We start from the raw sequence: 21,022 nt of genomic DNA on the forward strand, positions 1-21,022 counted from the left end.
TACAAATTCCCTTTGTTAATTATGAAGGTTTTTACAAAACGGTTGCCCCAACCTTAAAGTTTTGTGACCCCCCTATGTGCAGCATTTCCAACTTCCTGAGTGACCTAAATTCTATCCAAAGGACTTTGATCTGTCACTGAGATCATTACTAAGTCTGCTGCACAGACAATAGGCCAAGCTGAAATACTGAAGGAACAGAGATGGTGAAAATACTTGAAGGTAATTGAAGCCAGGATGTCACCCTAAATTGTCCTGCATGCTTTCTAGAAAGCTGAGGGCTATAGAAAGAGCTGAAGAAGATAACTGGAGAAGATAGGGATAGGGATTATTTGTTGGTGTCATACTTTTTGTCTAAAACCTTTGTGATATTCTTCTTTGTCTTATGACAGAAGTAAAAACATCACTAAGTGAATTATGTACCTGTCATGTAATCTGTCTTTACAGATTTTACATAGAAATGTAGAATCTGTAGCAACATCTGTAGTAACTGTAAACAATGCAGCACACAGAAAAGGAAGTCTTGGCTGGAAGTTGTTATTGCTAAACGCTGGCTAAACCAGAATGCCTGCAAAATTCAATGTCACTCCCAGACGCTACATCGTCGTCAGACGATAGCCGATGGGTTCAGAGATTGCTTGTCATGTAACCACAGCATGTTTTTTGTACACAAAAGTTCCAACCAATACAACCTAATTTGTGTGCGTTATAATGGATTAATGTTTAACATCATACAACAATAAAAACAACATAATCGAAACTTTACATGCCACTTTTGACTACTGTGTAATTTCACTGGATCTTTTTGGGGAACTCATATGTAATACATCAGGGGTTTCCAAAGTGATCAATAGAGAAAAAACAAAATGGTAAAGAACGGTAGCACTTGTCTGGCAAAAAGTTAAGTATTTCAATGCAATCAAATGATCAGTACAGGAAAAATTTTAAGCAATGCGTTTGCTTTTCAATTACAGAAATTATTTAATTCTTGACATTCCTGTCTCAAGAGTACAAGAAAAATGCTTGCCATATCAAGTAAACTTCAAATTTTGGCATTTGCATCTAAATTTTTTAAAGGTGCTATATGTAATTTTCAGAAATTCCTCATTCCTAGTGACAAGGTCGGCCGTTGAGGGAACTGCAGTCAACCTTCTTGTATGCACTCGCGTGGACACTCGCAGGCATGAACGAGCCTCCGGGGTTTTTGCCAAAGAGACACGAAACTGAGCACGCTCAATCTCGGAACTCATCGGCTCTGTTTACTTTTCACTGATGAGACGAGTTTATTGACTGGTGTCATGTTGATCAGCATCATGTTGTCCAAAATCAACAGTTTGTCATAATACACATTAATATCATGTTAGCTGTCAAGCTAGACTGGCAACACTACAAAAACTACACTGCATGGATCTGGTAGTGTGCTTCGTAACCAAACGGCAAATTGCTCAATTACCAGCCAGATCAGCTCCCGGGAGTCTGCATGAGTTAGCTGATGTTATCCACTCGACTGTGTTTTGCTACGTTACTAACTGCCAAATCGTCTGTGATAGCAGAAAAGCTAACGGTAGCTTGTTGCCAGCTAACAGCTGGCTGGCTAACCTTAGCCAAGGCAGGTATGCAATGATATTGGCTAATAGAAAACAGTGGGTCTGTTTTGATACCCAAAAGCAATCGAAGTTCTCCATGATTCGCATGCCCTGCCGATGTTGACTCTAGTTTTCCCCCTGACGTCGATCACATTCCTGTTTGGTCAGACGGGCTTCACTAGATAGAAGTTTTTATTGTTTTTTATTCTTGTGTGTAGTTTGTGTTGGTGTTGTTGTAGGTGCCTGTCATTTGTTGGGATTATCCATCTCCATTTCACAGCTTGCGTTGTGCTTTGCATAAAAATCAGCCCAGTTGTTCCTCTCCTATCCCTTCACACATTGGCAATAAAAAATTATATTTGATTGATGAATAGATGTAAAATCTTAGATATTGCCCCTGTAATTGTTACAATGTTATTCTTATAAAAAATACTTGAAAGGACCACCAGCTAATGACTGACTGAATCGCTTGCCTGCCTCTCTTCATGACAAATTGAGAGAACTCAGCTTGAACTGTAGAGAAAGCACATGAGCCAGCTGAATAATAGCAGTGATAAGGAGTTTTCAAGGTAACTATTCAAAACTTAAACTGTCTGTGGGAAAGCAGAAGCAGAAGTCTGTTTATTTTAATGAGCTCAGAAGTGTCTCCTGTTCCTCTTACATTACACTGAGGATCATTTAGAGTTCACACGGTGCACTGCATGTCCATGATGGATACTGTAATTATACATTAATGCAATCAGGACCAAGTCTTTTTTGTCTCTCATTAAGAAGGCTAGCTATCTTGCTGACAAGGGCCAGGTCACATTAAGTCGTGACTTTAAGCATTTTCCTTCGGTGTGACTTGAAGTATGGCAGACAGAAAGAGAGTATTTCTGTGGACGTATCAGAGAAATGTAGAGGAGAGAGGGTAGGAGGAGAGATAACAGCTGGAAAAGTGCAAACTAGGGCTGCCTGGGTCTCGGCAAGAGCACAAACACCAATTGTGCAGGGTCTTGTTGCCTTTTCAACACCATTAGAGGATTTATGAAGGCAAAGACTTAACTTGCAGGGGGATACATATAGCTTTGGAGCCTTTAATCAACAGATGTAACTCGAGAGTGCTGATATTTTGCTTCTTCCCTCATCTGGCGTCACTTCTTGTTTATTGAACACACTAGGAATGTGCATAAGTCCATGTCTGCATTGTCAGATATTTAGTTTGAGCTCTATTTTTTGCAATCATATGACAGTCAATGACACCCTTTTAGGATTTCTTCACAATGTAGACAAAGACAATCAGTTTTGGTCTTAATCAGTTTTAGACGCATTTCTTCAACTTATTTAAAAACAAACACTGTTTGGGCTGTTCTGGGCTTTATTTAGATCTTACTCAGCCTGTAACCTATATCTTTGTACTAGTGCAATCTCATAAGCCATTGGCTAGTGTCTGACGACGATATAGAGATGTAGCCAGCGGTTAGCGATAAAGGACTTCCTTTTGCATGGACTGTTTTTCAAGCATGCATTGTATGCAGAATCTGTAAAAGGAGATTAGTATCAGTGCTCATCGCTTTGTACAAAAGCATCTGCTAAATTAAATTGTTACATTGTCAGCCAAAGCTCCCCAGACAGCAGCTTTGCTGCATGATCAATACTTTTGTCTTGATTTGAAGACAAGTAAGAAGATAAGTTTGAAAATTGTATCCAGAGCTAACAACGCCTTGTTCTGAATGTTAATAAGACAGAAGAGATGGTGTTTGACCCCCGGGGAGTTGGTGACCACCGCCCTGTGGTCATCCACAACCAAGTCATTGCTCAGGTCCACTCACATATACTCACACACAATTCACATACCTTGAGCACAAATGTTGATAGTCTCTGTTGCAGATTACACCGACGGTTGCATTTTTTAACGTGGTCTTAGAGTCCATGGTGTCGACAAAAAATGTATGATATTCTATCAGGCAGTGCTGGAGAGTCTAATCAGGTACAGTATCACAGCTTGGTTTGGTAACCTCTCTGTGCAGTTAAAAAGTAAACTTATCCGATTAATTCATACTGCATGGAAAATCATTGGTGTTAAAGAGCACTTATCCATACATCCATCCAAGCCAATAAGGTCATCAGTGACAGGTCTCACGTTCTGCCCAGGGAGTATGAGCTGCTACCCTCTGGTAGAAGATTTCAAGTTCCCTGCTGCAGATTAAACAGCTTAAAAAATTATTTTATCCCTGCGTCTACTAAGCTTTTAAATAGTGGCAGATAAAAGCCAGAAAAGGCCAGAGGGATGGTGATTTGCGTGTTTGCACTGTTGCACTTTGCACTTGATGTTACTTATTATGTATTTATCTTCTAGCTTCTAGCTTCTAGTTGCTGATAGTGGCACCGATATTTGTTATTTACACCAGTGTCATTTTGATGCCTGCTTTATTGTATCATGTGTATGCTGTTGTGTTGTTGTTCTTTTTGTTTATGGCTGCAGCATGGGTGATAAGCCCAAGACAGATTTCCCACCTGTGGGACAATCAAGTTTATCTTGATCTTGATCTTGAACAATAAGAGGGAATCTGTAGACACACATACATGCTGCATTATATGCTGTATATTAGTGTGTTTACAGAACACACAGCTTGCAATTATTTAGTGGATTTATTTTTATGTAGAGGGACCTTTCAGACATGCATTTTATGTAGACACATACTTACACACATGCTTTTATTGCTCAAACTTGGCTCCATTAGGGTATATCTGTGTTTGTGGTTCACAGGAATTTGCATGTATAGAGGCTGACCAAAGTCATCCCATAAATCATACAGATTCATGGCCAAATTCTGAGGCATGCTCACTAATCATGTAGATTAGAAAAATTAACTAAATGACATGTTCTCTCTGTTTTTATACTGTATCTCTGTCTCTGTCTGTCTCTTCTCTTTTTTTCCCTCTCTCTGCGTGTGTCTGTGAACCTTTCTATCAGTGTATTTTTAGGTGTTTCTCTGCTACTGTCACTCCATCTTTCACTATATTCGTACTTAGTGGAGACTAGTATTACTGAGGGACCTTAAATTATTCATAATCACTCCGGGCAACAGATTTGACCTCAGTTCTGCCAACTTACAAGAATATTCATGAAGATTCGACTGGTAATTACTTACTATATTTGAACAAACACATTTTTTTTGATGATATTTGTCCGATGCGAATCAGCATCTTTGTGGTTTAGTTTTAGTTTTTTTCTCTGTGCCCTTTTTCTGCACCTTTCTTGGCCAAGTGTTACAGAGGCTGCATTGGCATTTATAAATTCTAATTTTGAGAAAATTTTAGGTGCAAATTTAGGAAGCCCTGCTCTATACACATGAAAGAGCAAGTTAAAAGTGATCCGAAAAGCGGATCTCAAATGATTAAAATATTGATGATGGCAGCTTGGTGTATAGAAAAGTTGTCAACCTGTTATGACTCAAAAACAGTTATTCCATACTATTGTATTTTCTTTTCTTTGTTGTCTGTTTTATAAACCGCTGACCTGACCAGCTGTTCTGACACCATACGCTGTATGGGTAGGTATACAGGGCTGCTGTGCAAAAGGGTAAGACTTGTGCTGAGGGAAAGGGCTGTCTGATGTCAATGATAAGCGGTGAAAAAATGTAAAAGTACAATTAAACTGATATGTTGTTTTTAATATGTAGGACTATTTTAAGTGGCTAAATACGTAGTACTCCTGACCCTGTCTGCAGCCACACATAGCTTAGCTTCTGTGTAGGAACTCCGGCTGGCTTCTTCAAAGAGGGACCACTCTGACTGTTAGCTACTATACGTAAAAAAACCCCAAACTATTCCTTTAAGCCCTTTAGGTAGTCAATGTCATATACAATATTTTAGAGGGTGTTGTTTGCAGTATTTTTAATAACTTTGGGACACTGCATTCTGGAGACCTGAAGTTTGATCCTGTGAAACTGTCACTTTTTTAGTACCTTCCTAATTCAGCCGCCAACTACAGTGTCTTTTTTTGAGACTCTATACCCGAGGTCACTAATTTGCAGATCGTGGTCCAGATGCGGACCCAGATGCGGTTGTATCCAGACCTGAACCTATTTACAATTTTGACAAGCGCATCTTTTTTAACCTGCGCAGCTTTTTTTTGTCTTTGCGGTAGTGATTTGGGGGGTCCAGGACACTCACAGACCAATGCATTTGTTGTAAATCATCACACATGACACTACTCAGATAAACATCCGGCTGGAATTTTAATCAGTCAGCTTTTATTCAAGAATGGACAGACTTGTATAAGTTCCGTGACCGTGGCGATTATTAACACTCTGGTCACTCTGTCTGCCACTGTCAACAGAGGCTCCAGGCTGCAGTTTAGTTCAAAAACTTCACTGATAAACCTGAAAGTTATACGGAGCTACATCAGGCTTCATCATCAAATAACCAGTTTTCCTCTTAGGTCCGCACTTCTGTTCTTATGTGCATGCTCTTCCTCTCGCTCTCTCTCGCTCTCCCAAGGGCTGTCCCTGTATGGTGCGTTTAAATATTACTTATTTCATAGCCATTGCCTGTGGTCATGTAATCAGCTTGAAATTTTGAAACTCACAATGAAAAAAAGTCTAACTGCAATTACTTCAGGCAAAACATAAAATGTAATTTGGCAAACATTAAATAAAACATAAAGTGAATCCTCCTGTAGGCAGAGAGAGCAGCTTCAGTTAAGAGGTAAACCTTCAATTGATTTTTGCGTGGGCAACATTGTACTACCATGAGAATTATGGCACTTTAATTATTGCCAGAATGTGAAATTAATACTTGAAGTACCAGACATTTATTATTTGAATTAATTTGATTTCATTTTCAAGAAAAGACACTTCCATCACAAACTGGAGCATAAAAAAACAGAATAGAGGAAATAAAGGTTTTGACACTGGGGGACACCCCCCAGACCCCCCAAGCTTATAAACATACCCTATGTTTCCTTACCACTATTGGAGTATTTATTATTATTGTTATGTTATGACAGTTCCCTCTAGTTGTGTGTAAAAGTTAATAATAAGCATTGTTGTAAAACTATTTAGCCTAATTGCATTTTCATTATTTGATTTGACAGACGTTCAAAAAGAATGGTATTGAATCAAAACACAAGTTAGACATTATGATCCTCTGGACCTTTGCTTGAGAAACATTTCTTTAACTGTACCTCTTTCAATTTTAATTGAATACCCTTCCTCTATACATTAAATCCATTATAATAAAATGAATATATGTATGTGTATTTTTGTAATTATTTATCCATTTATACAACTGTGTTCAAAACACTTAAAATGTACAATTAGCCTTACCATAATGCCTTTGGGTGAATATACTGGCCAATCAGAGGCTGTGGTTCACCACACAGAGAGTCTGTTATTGATGTGCGGGTCAGAGCTGATACAATGGAAGAGTCATTGTACAGTGAGACAGTAATGCCCCTGTCTCTTATCAATGGTTTTACAATAGCACAGCATCTGAAAACACATAAATGTAATAAATAACCTGTACTGTGCAGGCACAGTGCAAATTGCACATTCCATGGCTATACATGTACACTGTAATTTCATTCAGTTTTTAACAAACTTTGCGTCTTGACACAAAAATTTACCAAAAAACAAAATCTGGCATTTTAGGCAGCAACGATCACACATTACCAGGTTGGTGTAGCCTGTCAGCTGCAGGCTACTGCAGTTGGGCCATGTTACACATGTATGCTTGTATTCTCTTAAAACCCCGTACGTACACGACACGCATATACTATACCTGCATCCAGTGCAAAGAATGATATGAGCTGAGAGTGAGAGCAGGCTTTCCGTAGGCCAGGATCTGTTTCCAGTCAAACCTGCCTGTGTCTTTCCTGAACCCCTGGGCTCCAGCAGCAGCATTGCCCCTGGGCTGCTGGGTCAAAGCACAGTAGGGGAACCACAGCAAAGTGTGTGCGCCTGTGTGCGTGTGTGTGTGTGTGTGTGCGTGCATTCGTGTTAAAGACAGGAAGAACGTACTTGGTTTTCTAAGAATAATCGGTTCAGAAACAAATAAATACCAGTAGAAACACTAGAAACACCTCCTTATCTTTAATGTATCTACACACTTCAATCATACACATATACTCACACACAAACACAGACATACATAACATATACTGCACACACTGTTCCCTGCACCCACCCACACACAGCTGAGTCCCTTTTATGTTGTGTCAACAGCTCCACTCTCTCAGCACACTCCCCTTACTCTTACTCTTACTCTTACTCTCTCTCTCTCTCTCTCTCTCTCTCTCTCTCTCTCTCTCTCTCTCTCTCTCTCTCTCTCTCTCTCTCTCTCTCTCTCTCTCTCTCTCTCTCTCTCTCTCTCTCTCTCTCTCTCTCTCTCTCTCTCTCTCTCTCACACACACACACACACACACACACACACACACACACACACACACACACAAACACACACATAGAAAAAACATACATAGTCACTCATAACGGAACACACACTAGTAGAACACCTGTTGGGCTACACGGCTCGCTCCAGGACACCTTCAAGTCATGAGCTCATCGGAAAAGCAATTAAAGGCAGCCCAGGCCCCGCATGCTGGCGTAATGTTTTGTTTTGCTACTTGGCTTCGAAATTAACCAAACCTGTCAGAAGTCATCTGGCTGACGCGAGCTAGGCTATATTTATTTATTTTCCGTTGGAGAAGCTGAACACAGGGTCCCAGTGCTGCCTTAGGTCTAACAATGAAATTATTTTGAGGGGGCGATTAGCTAGCTTGAACATGAATCTTACCCTCTCTTGTCTACTTTAGGGGGTGGATGGTGTGCAACTTCTACCTCTTTTTGCCTGTCTTTAATTCTGATGGTGGGGTCATGGCCTAGTAGTTGGAGGTTGTGCCCTCTTTAACCCCAATCAGAGCTTGGTCTCCACTGTGGGACATGGTTTTAAACTTGCGCTGACTTAACTTCTCCCATTTTATCACATTTCATGCTTGCAGTGACTTAACAAGAGCAGATCTTGTATAGATTACTATATGTCAAAGTATAAACCACATAACCTCATAGAATTTCATATGAGGACAGAAAGATTTGTCGATGTACAATCACTGGGACTGTCAGCCCAGAAGGAGAGTGACAGAAGAACCCAGTCTGGGTGTAAGTGTTAGAGGCCCTCTCTCATTCTGGTGTAATTCTCTACTGTGGCCACAGGCTGTGAGCAGTCTGATGTCAGACAGCTGTAAAACAACACCAGCAGCCCTGTGCTCTCTTTTAACTCTACTGGTCTTAAAACCACTGAAGAAAAAAAAAACACCTTTGACATTAATAGGTCCACTGTGGGTGTCAAGGTAAGTGTGTCTTCACAGATGCCTGCATGTACATTCTGTGGTTGAATGGACTTCAGAGTCTAGGCCACTGAGCAGTTTTCTTGAGGAATCATTTAGAAGGAAAGAAAAATACCTCTGTTATCATTGTCATCACTTTCTGTGATTACCCATATGCCACCCTGTTAGAGCAGAGAAAAACAACAGTTAGCCTGCTGCCAAGGTCGCCCTCTAAGCATGCTAGGCCTTTTCATAATGCTGCACGCTTCAAAGGATGTGTCAGCCTTCTGTAGTAATGTCAACACAGTGATGAAACAAGAAGTGTTTGAATGGTGAAGGCTTGGTCTTCAAAGCCTCAAACCCCAGATTAGCACATATTGTGTTTCTGTGCCAATGTCAAACTACAGTCAGAAAGAGAGAAAATAGATGGTTTGGTCTGTTAATCTCAGAGTGTGAGATGTATCAAAATGGTCATGGCTGTCATTGCCAGAAGCCCAGCAGACATGACATACAGCCACAACAAAATGACAGCTGCTGGCACGGTTCTTAAAACACTGCCAGTTACTTCAACTTACATTCAGTAATTTAAGTGACAATGTTACTTGTCTTCAATACTTTAAATTATACACTTAAAAAGTCAACTCATTCTTCTGACAATGAGATAATGTTTTGTTATAATGGAACCCCATGCGTTGTTTATTGTACTTGCTCAAGAAAATAAAAAGGCTTTTGGCACATAAAAAAGGACAAATTTGTATTGAGTTTATAAAATGTAACTTTTGTTATACTGCAGAATTTACTTTAATACTTATCAATGCTGTGCAAGATATCACAACTGAGTTGCTCTGGTTGACAGGGTCAACTCTTTTATGTATTTTTATCTGCTAAATTATCTCTGTAATAAGACCCATCCGTTAAGTTATATGATTATTGTGCCATGACTAATTTCTGCTCAGTGTGCTTTGTCATGCTAAGTGCTTTTGTAGACCACAATTTAGGATACATTTATTGAATGCATCTTTACTCCAAAGTCCATGTCCAGCTTCTTGGTGCCTATACTGCTCATACTGTTCTGGGTTAGGATGAAACCACTGTCGGGCCCCAGCACCACAGCCAAAGCCTATTAAGCAGCTTCATTATGGTAGAGCAGTTCAAGCCAAAGGGATGAGGTTATAAAGACGTGAGGAGGAGGGGGAGGTAGGCTGCAGGATGATAAGGAAGGGTGGAGGTATAGTTTCAGAGAGAAGGGTAAAGTGGGGGAAAGGAAGATTGGAAGAGACAGGCGGTACTGAAGAGATAAGAGAAAGGACAAAATGGCTTGATAGAGTTGAAGGATACAACTAAAGAATTAGCTAAGACCTGGTTCAGAGTGGCATGAAAACATGCCACCAAGGTTGTTGTGAGGGTGACAGGGATGGTGTGGAGCTATAGATTGATGGGAATTTAGTGAAGAGACATAGAGGAAGAAATGTGAGTCAGTTTGACTTGCTCAAATAAGAGAGTTTCCCCTTTTCCCAGAAACAATTATGTGTCAGTAATAACCATAGCTCAGTATTGAAGTACACTTGGTGAATAATGATCAGACACAAGCACACACTACATAACATAATGGAGGTAAACACAGATCACATACTTTACACATTACATATACACACACAGCAAACACGCACACATATTTGACAGTACTGACTTATATACACATTTCACATTGCTCATGCTTGTAGTAATACACATTTATTTTGTGCAAGAACATACACACAGGCAACAAATCACTACAAGTTGTAAAAGTACAGCACATTAGTGCAGTTTTATTTGCATTGTTCACAGGGAATGATAGAGGGAGTTATTCTTGCCACGCTAAAGAGCTAGTGTAACAAAAATATGTGTATGTCTCTCTGAGTGTGTAAATCTGTGAATGCTTGTGTTGTGTGTGTCAAGGGAGAGTTTATAACTGTCCATGCTTTTGAGACACTAAAATTAGGCAAAGCAACTCGCAATCAGACTTTGTCAGTTGTGAAATGCACACACATTTAGGGGTTCTTGCTCAAAGCTCCATTATACTGCTGAAGGTCCTTCTAGAGCTGACACATCATACTATCGTCATGCTGGGACATTCCACAGCACGCCAGAGACCCTGCGCTAATCCTGCCAGCATGGGAAACATTATTGATAGGATCCCTATGTATTACCTCAGGACCCACTTATTGTTAGTAAAGATTATTATTTAAGAGTAAACCAAAACCCAGGGAAGGTCTTGTGTTTCATACCAATGCATCAAAAGAAAATGTTATTCTTGGCTTAGTGTTATAATACTTTGAACAGCGTAATGAAACAAACTGTACTATTTGCTTCGTTCTAACAGACTCAATAGCAACTAGCAGGTCATCTTTTACCCCTTGGTCATTGCTTTACAATGATTCTGGTGTTCTGCTTAACGTGCCTACTACTTAGCAGAAATAATTGCAGCAACAGCATCAGAAAAGTCTATATGAGTTCAGATAGTTTTCACTTAAGTCAGTTATTATGTGTTTTTTTCTATCTGGATCCTATTCAATTTTGTAAATCACTGAAGTTTTGTATCGTCAAACAACTGCTTGAGTGCTTACAGATAACTGGTATTTGTTTGAAGGTAGCAACTTTGATTTTGTTAAGGCAAGACAGGTCTTATGCTTTACTCCTTTTTTACTGGAAAATTACTAATTACTTCTTCAGTGTTGCACAATTAAATCTCCAGTTTGTTGTTTTTTTTTGTTGTTCAGGTGCAGTCCTGCTCGTCAGTGTCCAAGGCATTGCTGTCAACGTGGACCCAGTTTTCTGCACATGGCTGTTGTACCAACCTCACAGAGGGAGCAGCAGGCAACAGCAACAGGTACCCGATCCTCTGTCATATTCTAATACAATATCTGTCCATTTCTTTTCCTGGCATTTTGTGTCAACCTTGTTGTATGTCAACAATGTATTGTTTTCATTGTTAATTTGAGTTAAAAAAAAAACAAAGCAACTTAATTATTCTAAGCTGCCTGAGGTGAATTAAATATCTCCCCCCTCCTGCTCCATTGACTTCCCTTTTCCAGCTACCTTTTTCCATGTGCTCTGCTGTCTGTCTTCCATCCAGTCTCTCTCTATTTATTTGACAGGGATCATGGTGATGGTTATGGACATTGAATGATCTGTGCCCACACTACACACACTTAAAGATACACACATGCACACTCTGATTATCATGGATATATCCCAGGTTCCCCCCATAAAGGCACATATACATCCTATATACTGTATATAGCACTTGAAAGTAACATGAAAGTATCATATTGTAATACTTTATATGTTTTTTTTACTAGTTGCTCTGTTTCTTGCCTCCTGCATGTTAGAGGCGCTGTCAGCATGCGTGTAACAGACAAAGCGAGATGGAGTTAATTGCTCCATCCCCTTAATCTGGAGGTTGTTACTGAACGGGGGTAAACAGATGTTATGATTTGAACTGCAGCCAGTGTGAAACATACACAACACCGTCTGCTGTGTGTTTGGACATACTGCAGCAAACACGTGGCAGTGTGTGTTTGTGCCTATGTTTCTGTGGGGCCGTCTACCTCAGCCGCCTTTCAGGGCCACTTCTGAAGGCCTGGCTGTTTGAGCGGAGGTCTTCAGCTGAAGGTCAGACAACAGCCTGTGAAGGACAGAGGAAAGGACACTGACTAGTAAGGTCAGGATTGTAGGAAATTGATGAGACAGGAGGTGTTCAGAGCAGTAAACAGAACGAAGAAAGGGACATTTGGAGTGATGGACAGGGGAATAAGGAGGTATGTGTGTATTAGGAGAAGAAAGGGAAGAGATTTGGCAATATGGGGGTAAGAGAAGTGGGGAAAAACACAAGAAAAGTGCATGGGAGGAACAAAGATAATGAAAAAAGAACATAGAGGGAAGAGTCACCAGCAATGGATGATATGGCCATTTGGGCTATAATGGAGAGAGTGCAGAAAACAGATAAGTAAAGGGGTGACAGGCAGCATGTCAAATAAAAAACCTGGGAATGGGGTAGGAAAGACAAGCATGATGCAGACAGAGAACAACAAAAAGTGGGAAGCAGACCATAGTATTGAGAATGTGCCAAGAAAGGATCGGAGGGTTGAATATAAAGTAAACAGAAACCAGAGTAAGCAGGAAACAGCAGAGAAATCATAGAGAGAGATGGTTGGGGAAACAGGTAAGAAAGAGAAAGAGAATAAAGTAAAAAAAAAAAAAGTTGAGAACCAGACATTTGGATGGCTGTCTCCACCCTACATTCTGCAGTGTGTGTGGTAGAAGACTTTTGTTCATTATATGTCATACACCAGGAATGAGCAATGGCCATTTGCTAAGATACTTTTAGCAGTGTGTATAAATATGTGGCCAAGTACACATTTTCCATGAATTGCACAAACTGAAATATATGTATATATATGTTTTAACCCCTTATGCATTGTTCTTGATAAAAAATCTGTGTTGTCTATTCCTTATTTTGCTGTCATGTAAATTATTTGTACAAACAAGTATTTATTAGCAAAGCCACCAATATGATAAAAGCCACCAATAATATGGATGTATTCAGACATTTCACTAAATTAAAACATTAGACTAAAATATTGTTCTGAACATTGTCTTAGCAGATCTTAAACAGAAAGGGTCCTTCACCCTATTTTAAGTTACAAAACTCTAGGTAGGTATTACTCAGTCAGTAATTTGAAATGCTTGTGTTGTTAGGGGGGGATTTTTAATCTTACCACAATCAGCCTTTGGTTCCTGGCCCAGTCCTGCTTTAGTGAGTGTCTATGCTTAGTATCTGTATTCTTTTGTGTTTGTTGTTTCAGACTGACCTTCCACTATTGTGTTTTTAAGCCATCCTATTCCCAGCATGTGTGTGTGTTTGTCTCTCTGCTTATCTTCATGTCTTGCATTGCATTTAGTCTGCTGATTAATCAATATCTTTAAAGGGGTCTAAATCTACAAGTCATGGTCTTACTAATACAGAACATTGTTCTGTATAAGACAAAATATTGTTTGAATTTGTGCTCTCTCTAAAGTGCTTTCTTTTAAGAAATGGATATATATAAAAAAAAAAAAATATATATATATATATATATATATATATATATATATTAACCCTAACCCTATATATTATATAAATACATAATATTTCCCTTCCCATGCACTCATGTGCTCAGTCACGCTGTGATATCATTGTAGAATCCTGGTACCGTTCCTCTAGCCAAGAAGAGAGAGGATGAGATGTCGGTAGGGAGCACACCACTGGCCAAGCAGCCCTCCAATCAGGCATCAGACTATGCCAGCAGCCCCGTTAAAACCAAGACAGTCACAGGTAGGTTTACCAATCACTGGCTGTGCCAGATGAATAATATTTACAATATTACTGCATCATCACTCATCATAAAATAATGTAACATTCAATCTGTTTGGCAGAGAGTTTTCCACACATAAAGAGAGCTGGGTTAGCTCCAGGTTCAGTATATGATCTTCTGTCAGTGTTTGTTTTTATATGTGCTTTGATGTACAAATGAGAACTACAATGACATTTATGTCTCCCTTGATATTAATAATACCTACCACTTCTTTGATGAGAGATATGGTCTTTTAGTAATGGAATAAAAACAATTTACTGTATTTAATCGTGTTTCTATGCAATGAATCCATGTTACTATGTTGTTACATAACACACTAAAGCTTGCTGACACCTGAGTGAACCCATTTCTAAGAGGACACCACATATCCAGGCATGTCCTCCTCTGTTTTCCTCTTCTTGTATTCGTACTGTGGGCTCTGGATGCCCAGAATAGATGAGTGGCTTGGCTGTGTTGAGCCTTCCTCAATGCCAGTTTTCCACTTTCTGGGACCCCCATCCCCAGAACAATCATGTTAAATGCACATGAACGCACAAAAGCACAGAATAAATATCAGCACACACACACACACATATATGCAGGCTTGTACATTCATTAGGCAGGTTTATACTGTACATGTACAAACATATGCGTGCCACACACAGATACTCTAACAAACTCATGTAGGAATACAGTGATTGTTCCTTGGATACATACCATAATCACATGAATTGATGTCGCCATCTCTAGGTAGGAAACACTGAACCTTATGGGCAGACATTGACACATTTCTTGGAACAGAGTAGTGGGGTACATAGAAAGGGAGGAAAGATGAATTTCTGGACCTTGTCATGGATATAACTTCTTACTGCTGACTACAGCTACAGCTGACTGCCTTTGTAATTATATTTTTATCGCTGTGAGGAGTCTGTTTAGTGGACCTCTAGGATACTTTGTGGTGAGCACGAAAAAAAAACAAACCTGAAACACAAAGCGCACACATGCAGTATATACAGAACAGTATTCGTGTACTCTTACACTCCTACCTTGGAGGAGAGCTGTAGCAGTCACTCAGTTAAGGAGCTGTCCATGACACAACACAGAGCCTTACTGACTGCAGAAATGGTTTTCATTTAATACTCCTATGGGGTATTTATGATCCTAATAGCTCACCTCTTCTCCCTCATATTCCCCTATAGATATGGAATTAATATGATCCAATGGACAGTCTTGGCTACCTTTATGTTATTAAATAAGTTACAGAGTTTTAAAAAATAATTAATACATTAAAGAAATAAAAAGGTCCTTTCAGTCTTTACTGTTTGGCTGTTTGGTTACGATGTTAAGGCTCAAGGTCTGGAGAGTTGAAACATTCCTTGCAAAAGCCTCGTGACGGGGCAGTAAGCAATGGTTGTTTGTCTTTTCTCGTAGGTTCCTGGGAATTGTGTTGCTAACAGGAGTGATGAATCCCTGTTTCTGGTGAAATCATCCTGTAGCTGTTGCATGTGTATGTATTTCCCCCATGTCAAGTGTTTTGTTAGGTAAATTCCTTTGAAATTTCTGACTCTAAAACAGACCATTAGATTTTAAAGCAAGCAGTAAAAGAACTCTTAAGGCTTAAAGGTCACACCGCCTGCCATTCTGGTTTTCCTTCCGTCCCATGTTTTATCCAATCTGCACTAATGGCTTTTCCATAGCCTTGCATCTTTGCTTACTCACATGTCAACAGCGTATTCTCTTCTAAAGGGTTGTCAGTAAACAGTCACCTTGGCTCCGACACAGCTTACTCCTTAAATCAAGCTGTAGCTTGTCTGCAACACTCAAGTGACTAGAGAGCACTGGCTATCAATGTGACTTGCCTCCTATCCGCCAGCTGTTTAGCTCTGTGGCTGGTCCTACATCATGCTGTTTAAATTTTTTGTTTTTCTTTCTGGGAAGACTTTCTGTCTGGCTAGCTGACTACATTGTTGTCACTCTGTAAGCACACAGGTTTGTAAATGACCGTCAATGATTTTAGAATTAACCCACAACAAGCAATTACTGCACACACATTTACGCACGTGTGTTAGCTTATTAACGTTAAGTGGTCAGCACATCTGGTCTGAAGTTTTGTTTGTTAGAGTGTTAAGTGTTAGTCCTACTTCTATAAGTTCAGTCATTGTTGGGCTACATAAGTTAGTTAGAAACATACACTAAGTCAGACTCAAGCTATTTCTTATCCAAACGAAAAGAAGACATTGATAACGAGGTGCTGCTATATTTTTTTGATTTTATTGATCCCAAAGTGCTCTCACTCCTGCACTCAACATTAGAATAGAGAACGTTAGTAAATAAATAGCATCTTCTATGGAAATCGCTGCGGTGTTACAGGAGAAGTTAAAAGGATAAAAGGATTCAAATTGTTTTTACACATAATCCAAATAAGAAAAGGGCAGAGGCATTTAGCCTTTGTTGGTTCGATCATGGTAAACAATATGCCTCCATGCTATTAGAACATGTTAATAGGCTGCAGCTCAGCACTACAGAGAAGCTTACAGTACAGCACTTTATTTCATCCGACATGTTTAGGTCCACCTCATGCTTGTGCATGCGCTTGATTTGATATGCTGCAGAGTTTTATACGGACGGAGTATTTTAAATGTCAATATCAACGTCAATCAATTATTTAATTGGGAGAAGCCAAGAGGGTAATCGGGATTAATATTTGATTATTGTGCAGCCCTACCTCTGACCCACTAGAACTGTGTGGTGTCTGTATCTGCAAAGAACCTGTTCTCAGCCTGTAAAATCTAATTGTCTTACTATTTTGTGTAGTCCCAAGCCCACTGCCTTTAGGTCTGTGATCCTGTTTGACAAAGAATGAGGATGAGATACTCACACACATACACATGATGAGGCATTCCTTCAGTTTGATTCAAACAAATCGGGCACTTTCCTAGAAGAGAAGGTGTGGGTTTGTTTGTATCTAAACTATAAAACTTAACCACTCTAACAAGTTGAAAAATCATTACTTTATTCAAATGAGGTAGTTTATTTGCTAATCCACTGCTTTATTTTTGCTAAGGCAGCTACCTCTCTACATTTACTGTGTAGAACATTCAACCAATGCTTTTCTCCCTTCTGATTGCCTCATAGACTTCTTCGAAAATCTAATTATAATTAAATGTACACATATGACAAGGTTGATTTTAACTGCAGTTCACTGCTGACATCTAGTTTCTCAGGGGACTCTTGGGGGTTTGTGATAACTGCAGCAGATGTTTTCTTTTCAGTTTCAGTCATCTATTAAGGCAATGGAAGAGAGATATGCAGGTTGTTAGAGTTAATATATTTTAGAAATATCCCGCATTGGTGGGAAATAAGACTTGCTCAGGCTCCACACAGGCAGCAAGACAACTGGAATGCTACTGGTGTTACTACTCAGTTGACCTTCAGAAAAAGATGTCTTATTGTTTTATACAGATTTGTAAGGATACGGATTTGACCGTCTTCAGAACAACAGGACAGTAGCATAACATCATGTACATGACAGTCCACCCAACCCTCCATATCCCAACCCCATCCCATGCATCTAAAGGGACGAAAAACAATTCTAAACAAAAATAATAGAAATTGAAACAATAATAATAATATTCTGTTCTCTTTCTGCAAGGACCATTGAATTCACGTAAGACACTGAATAAAAGACACAACAACTGATAAATCAGAGAGAGATATTTAGAATCGTTAGTCCCTCTGTCCTTGCACAGAGTGCTTGCGCCACCAGGTAATGTGTGTTAAAAATGGCGTGTCGGGGCTTCCGGTTTAGCACATGGAGTAGTCAGACGCACGGTGAGATCGCTCTCCCAGACAAACCGCAATTTACACCCAAACTAACTTAAAATTCAGTATTGCTAGATAAAAAAGATAGATGGATTTGGGAAGAACACTTAGAAGCCAAAAAGCCGACGAAAGAGAGCCTACAAAACAGAAAAACACGACGACAGCCAGAGACAGCAGCGGCAAAGCGGATCAGGTCGGCATGGCGCCTGTAGACATAATTAAGGCGATTAACAATCTTAAAATTGATCTAAAAGGCGATAACAATACTCTGCGACAAGAAATCGCTCATCTTGGACAAGCAATCAACGGTAAACTAGATATGCTCGGGGCAGAAGTACGCAATCTATCGGACCGAGTTGAAGAAGCAGAGCATTCATAATCAATTTCCAGGAATTCGCAACCAAAGAACTGGTTTTAAAGGAGGCGTGGGAAAAAACCAAGAAGGAAAGGATCCAGCTAAATAACAAGACCCTTTATTTTGATCATGACTACACTGCTGAGGTGGTCAAGAAACGCAAAGAATACAACGGGATCAAAAAGGCTCTGAAAGTGAAAGGAGTTCGATTCCAAACACCATATGTAAACATGCGCATCCACTGGGAGACGGGAGCCCGACTTTACAACAGCGCGAAGGAGGCGAGAGTGGAGCTGAGGAGACGCGGAATCACAGTGGAGGAGCCAACGCCGGCCGAGGGGGAGACAGACTGGGGAGCACGTCTGGGAGAGCTGCTGGGGTCGTGGACGAAGGTAACGGAACATCGCGAGGCAGAGGACGACGTCACCCGGAGAGCGCGGAACAAACTGCAGAGTTTCCAGAGTGATCACGGTACAGCTCAGAGATGATCCCCAGCGCAAGGGAGGTAAAATCATCACAGGCTGGTAAGATTACTGCCACTACGAGACTGGAATACAAGAATTGAGCTGAACCAATATCAGGCTTTATACAGGCTTTATTGTTAATAAATGTCTGGGAGTGACGACTTAATGTTCAAATGACTTACGTTGGACTTTAGGATGGTAGGGTTAGTGTTTTCATATGGCCTAGCCATCCTATGCATAGGGCCCTATCTCAGTCATAGGATCTACCCTCGACCCACCAACGGGGTCTTGGTGAGGAGTTACTTCCTCCCAGTTTGGAGGTCTGTTCTTTACTATGTTCAGTTGACTTGTTTTTGTTCTACTGTGTTATTTGGGGGACAACACTATTACAAAGCCATTCACATTTTTTTATATTTGAGTGATAATGTCACATAATTTGAAAATAGCTTCTCTGAATGTCAACGGCTTAAGTAACCCGGTCAAGAGGAGTAGGGTGCTAGCGAAAATGGGGAAAGATAAATCCCAAGTAATATTTCTACAAGAGACACACATGTCAAAACCGGAACACGAGAAACTAAAAAAGTTTGGGTACTCCAACACTTATTACAGTTCATGTAAAAATAGTAGAAAGAGAGGGGTTGTGATAATGATATTTAATTCATTAAACTTTGACCTGATCAAAGAAAAAAGAGATGATGACGGTAGATATATAATAATCAAGGGCAGGATGGACAATGTCCTGGTCACTTTTGTAAATGTCTATGCTCCTCCCGAGAGGGACAGATCTTTTTTCAAAAGATTATTCGACCTGATTACATCTGAGAGTGAGGGAATCCTTATCTGTTCAGGAGATTGGAATACAATTTTGAACCACCAACTAGACACAACAAGCACGAGCAGGCATGGATCCACAAAATCAAAAGACCTAAACATTCTGATAAGAGAGGCAGGCTTATTTGATGTGTGGAGAAGTGTCCATACAAGGGATAGGGAATTCACCCATTACTCAGCCAAATACAAAGTCCACTCTAGGTTGGATTTTTTCCTAATGAATGCTATAGATAGACACAGGGTTCATGAGTGCACAATCGGAACAGCAGACATATCTGACCACAGCATTGTTTATCTAAATATCCATTTAAACAGCAAGCCAAGGAATACCCTATGGAGGCTGAATATTGGACTTTTAAACAATAAATCAGCAGTGGAAGAAATTAAAAAAGAAATTAGTGTATGTATAAATGATAATAAGGATGACCAGGTCGACCCAACTATTGTTTGGGACACGGTCAAAGCAGTTATGCGAGGGAAGCTAATATCACGAACAGCTTATCTCAGGAAAATCCGTAGATCAAAATATGATCATTTAGAGAAGGAATTGGAAAAATTAGAGAAACAACGACCCAAAAATGACAATAAAGATACAATAGGGAATCAGATTAAAGATATAAGGAAACAAATAGAAAACTTAACTAACGATGAAACAGAAAATAAATTGAGATTCATAAAGCAAACCTTTTATGAATCAGGCCCAAGGGCGACACGAATATTAGCGAGGCGACTTCAGACGCAACAAATAACAAATTCAATCCACAAAATCAGGGACCCTTTATCAAACACATTAAAATATGATCCGGAAGAAATTCATAGAATCTTTAAAAACTACTATGAGACCTTATATTCACAGCCTGAGAAGGTTGACGAATATAAAATAAAACAATTCCTGATTTCACTGGACCTCCCCTCAATAGGCTCTGAGCAAAATAGACATTTGACCGCTTCTATTACAAAAGACGAATTAGATAAAGCCATAGGCAGACTGGCGACTAATAAGAGTCCTGGGAGCGACGGCTATCCAAATGAATGGTACAAGAAATTTAAAGAAGTGCTTGCCCCGGTACTATTGGAATCTTTTAATTGGATGCTTGAGAAGGCTATAGCCCCACCATCCTGGAGGGACGCTGTCATATCTGTCATTCCCAAAGAGGGGAAAAATAAAGAATACTGGGAGTCATATGGCACAATATCGATTCTGAATGTAGATTATAAATTGTTCACATCCATTATCACTAAAAGACTGGAGTGTTTTCTGCCTGACCTGATACACGAAGACC

General features: G+C 39.8%; 1 protein-coding gene across 4 annotated transcripts in view; it reads left to right on the forward strand.

The window, feature by feature from the left end:
• Window positions 1–21,022, forward strand: part of LOC138583631 (intermembrane lipid transfer protein VPS13B-like) — a 320,195-nt gene that overhangs the window by 114,811 nt on the left and 184,362 nt on the right. For all 4 annotated transcript variants that reach the window (XM_069655550.1, XM_069655552.1, XM_069655554.1 and 1 more), the window contains exons 20-21: window positions 11,652–11,761; window positions 14,116–14,248. In XM_069655550.1, coding sequence (XP_069511651.1) covers window positions 11,652–11,761; window positions 14,116–14,248 — 243 coding nt within the window. The remainder of the gene's footprint in view (window positions 1–11,651; window positions 11,762–14,115; window positions 14,249–21,022) is intronic.

This window comes from Semicossyphus pulcher, unplaced genomic scaffold (assembly GCF_022749685.1).
Source record: "Semicossyphus pulcher isolate SPU_LCO1_2020_fin unplaced genomic scaffold, fSemPul1.0.p SCAF_9, whole genome shotgun sequence".
NCBI classification, from domain to species: Eukaryota; Metazoa; Chordata; class Actinopteri; order Labriformes; family Labridae; genus Semicossyphus; species Semicossyphus pulcher.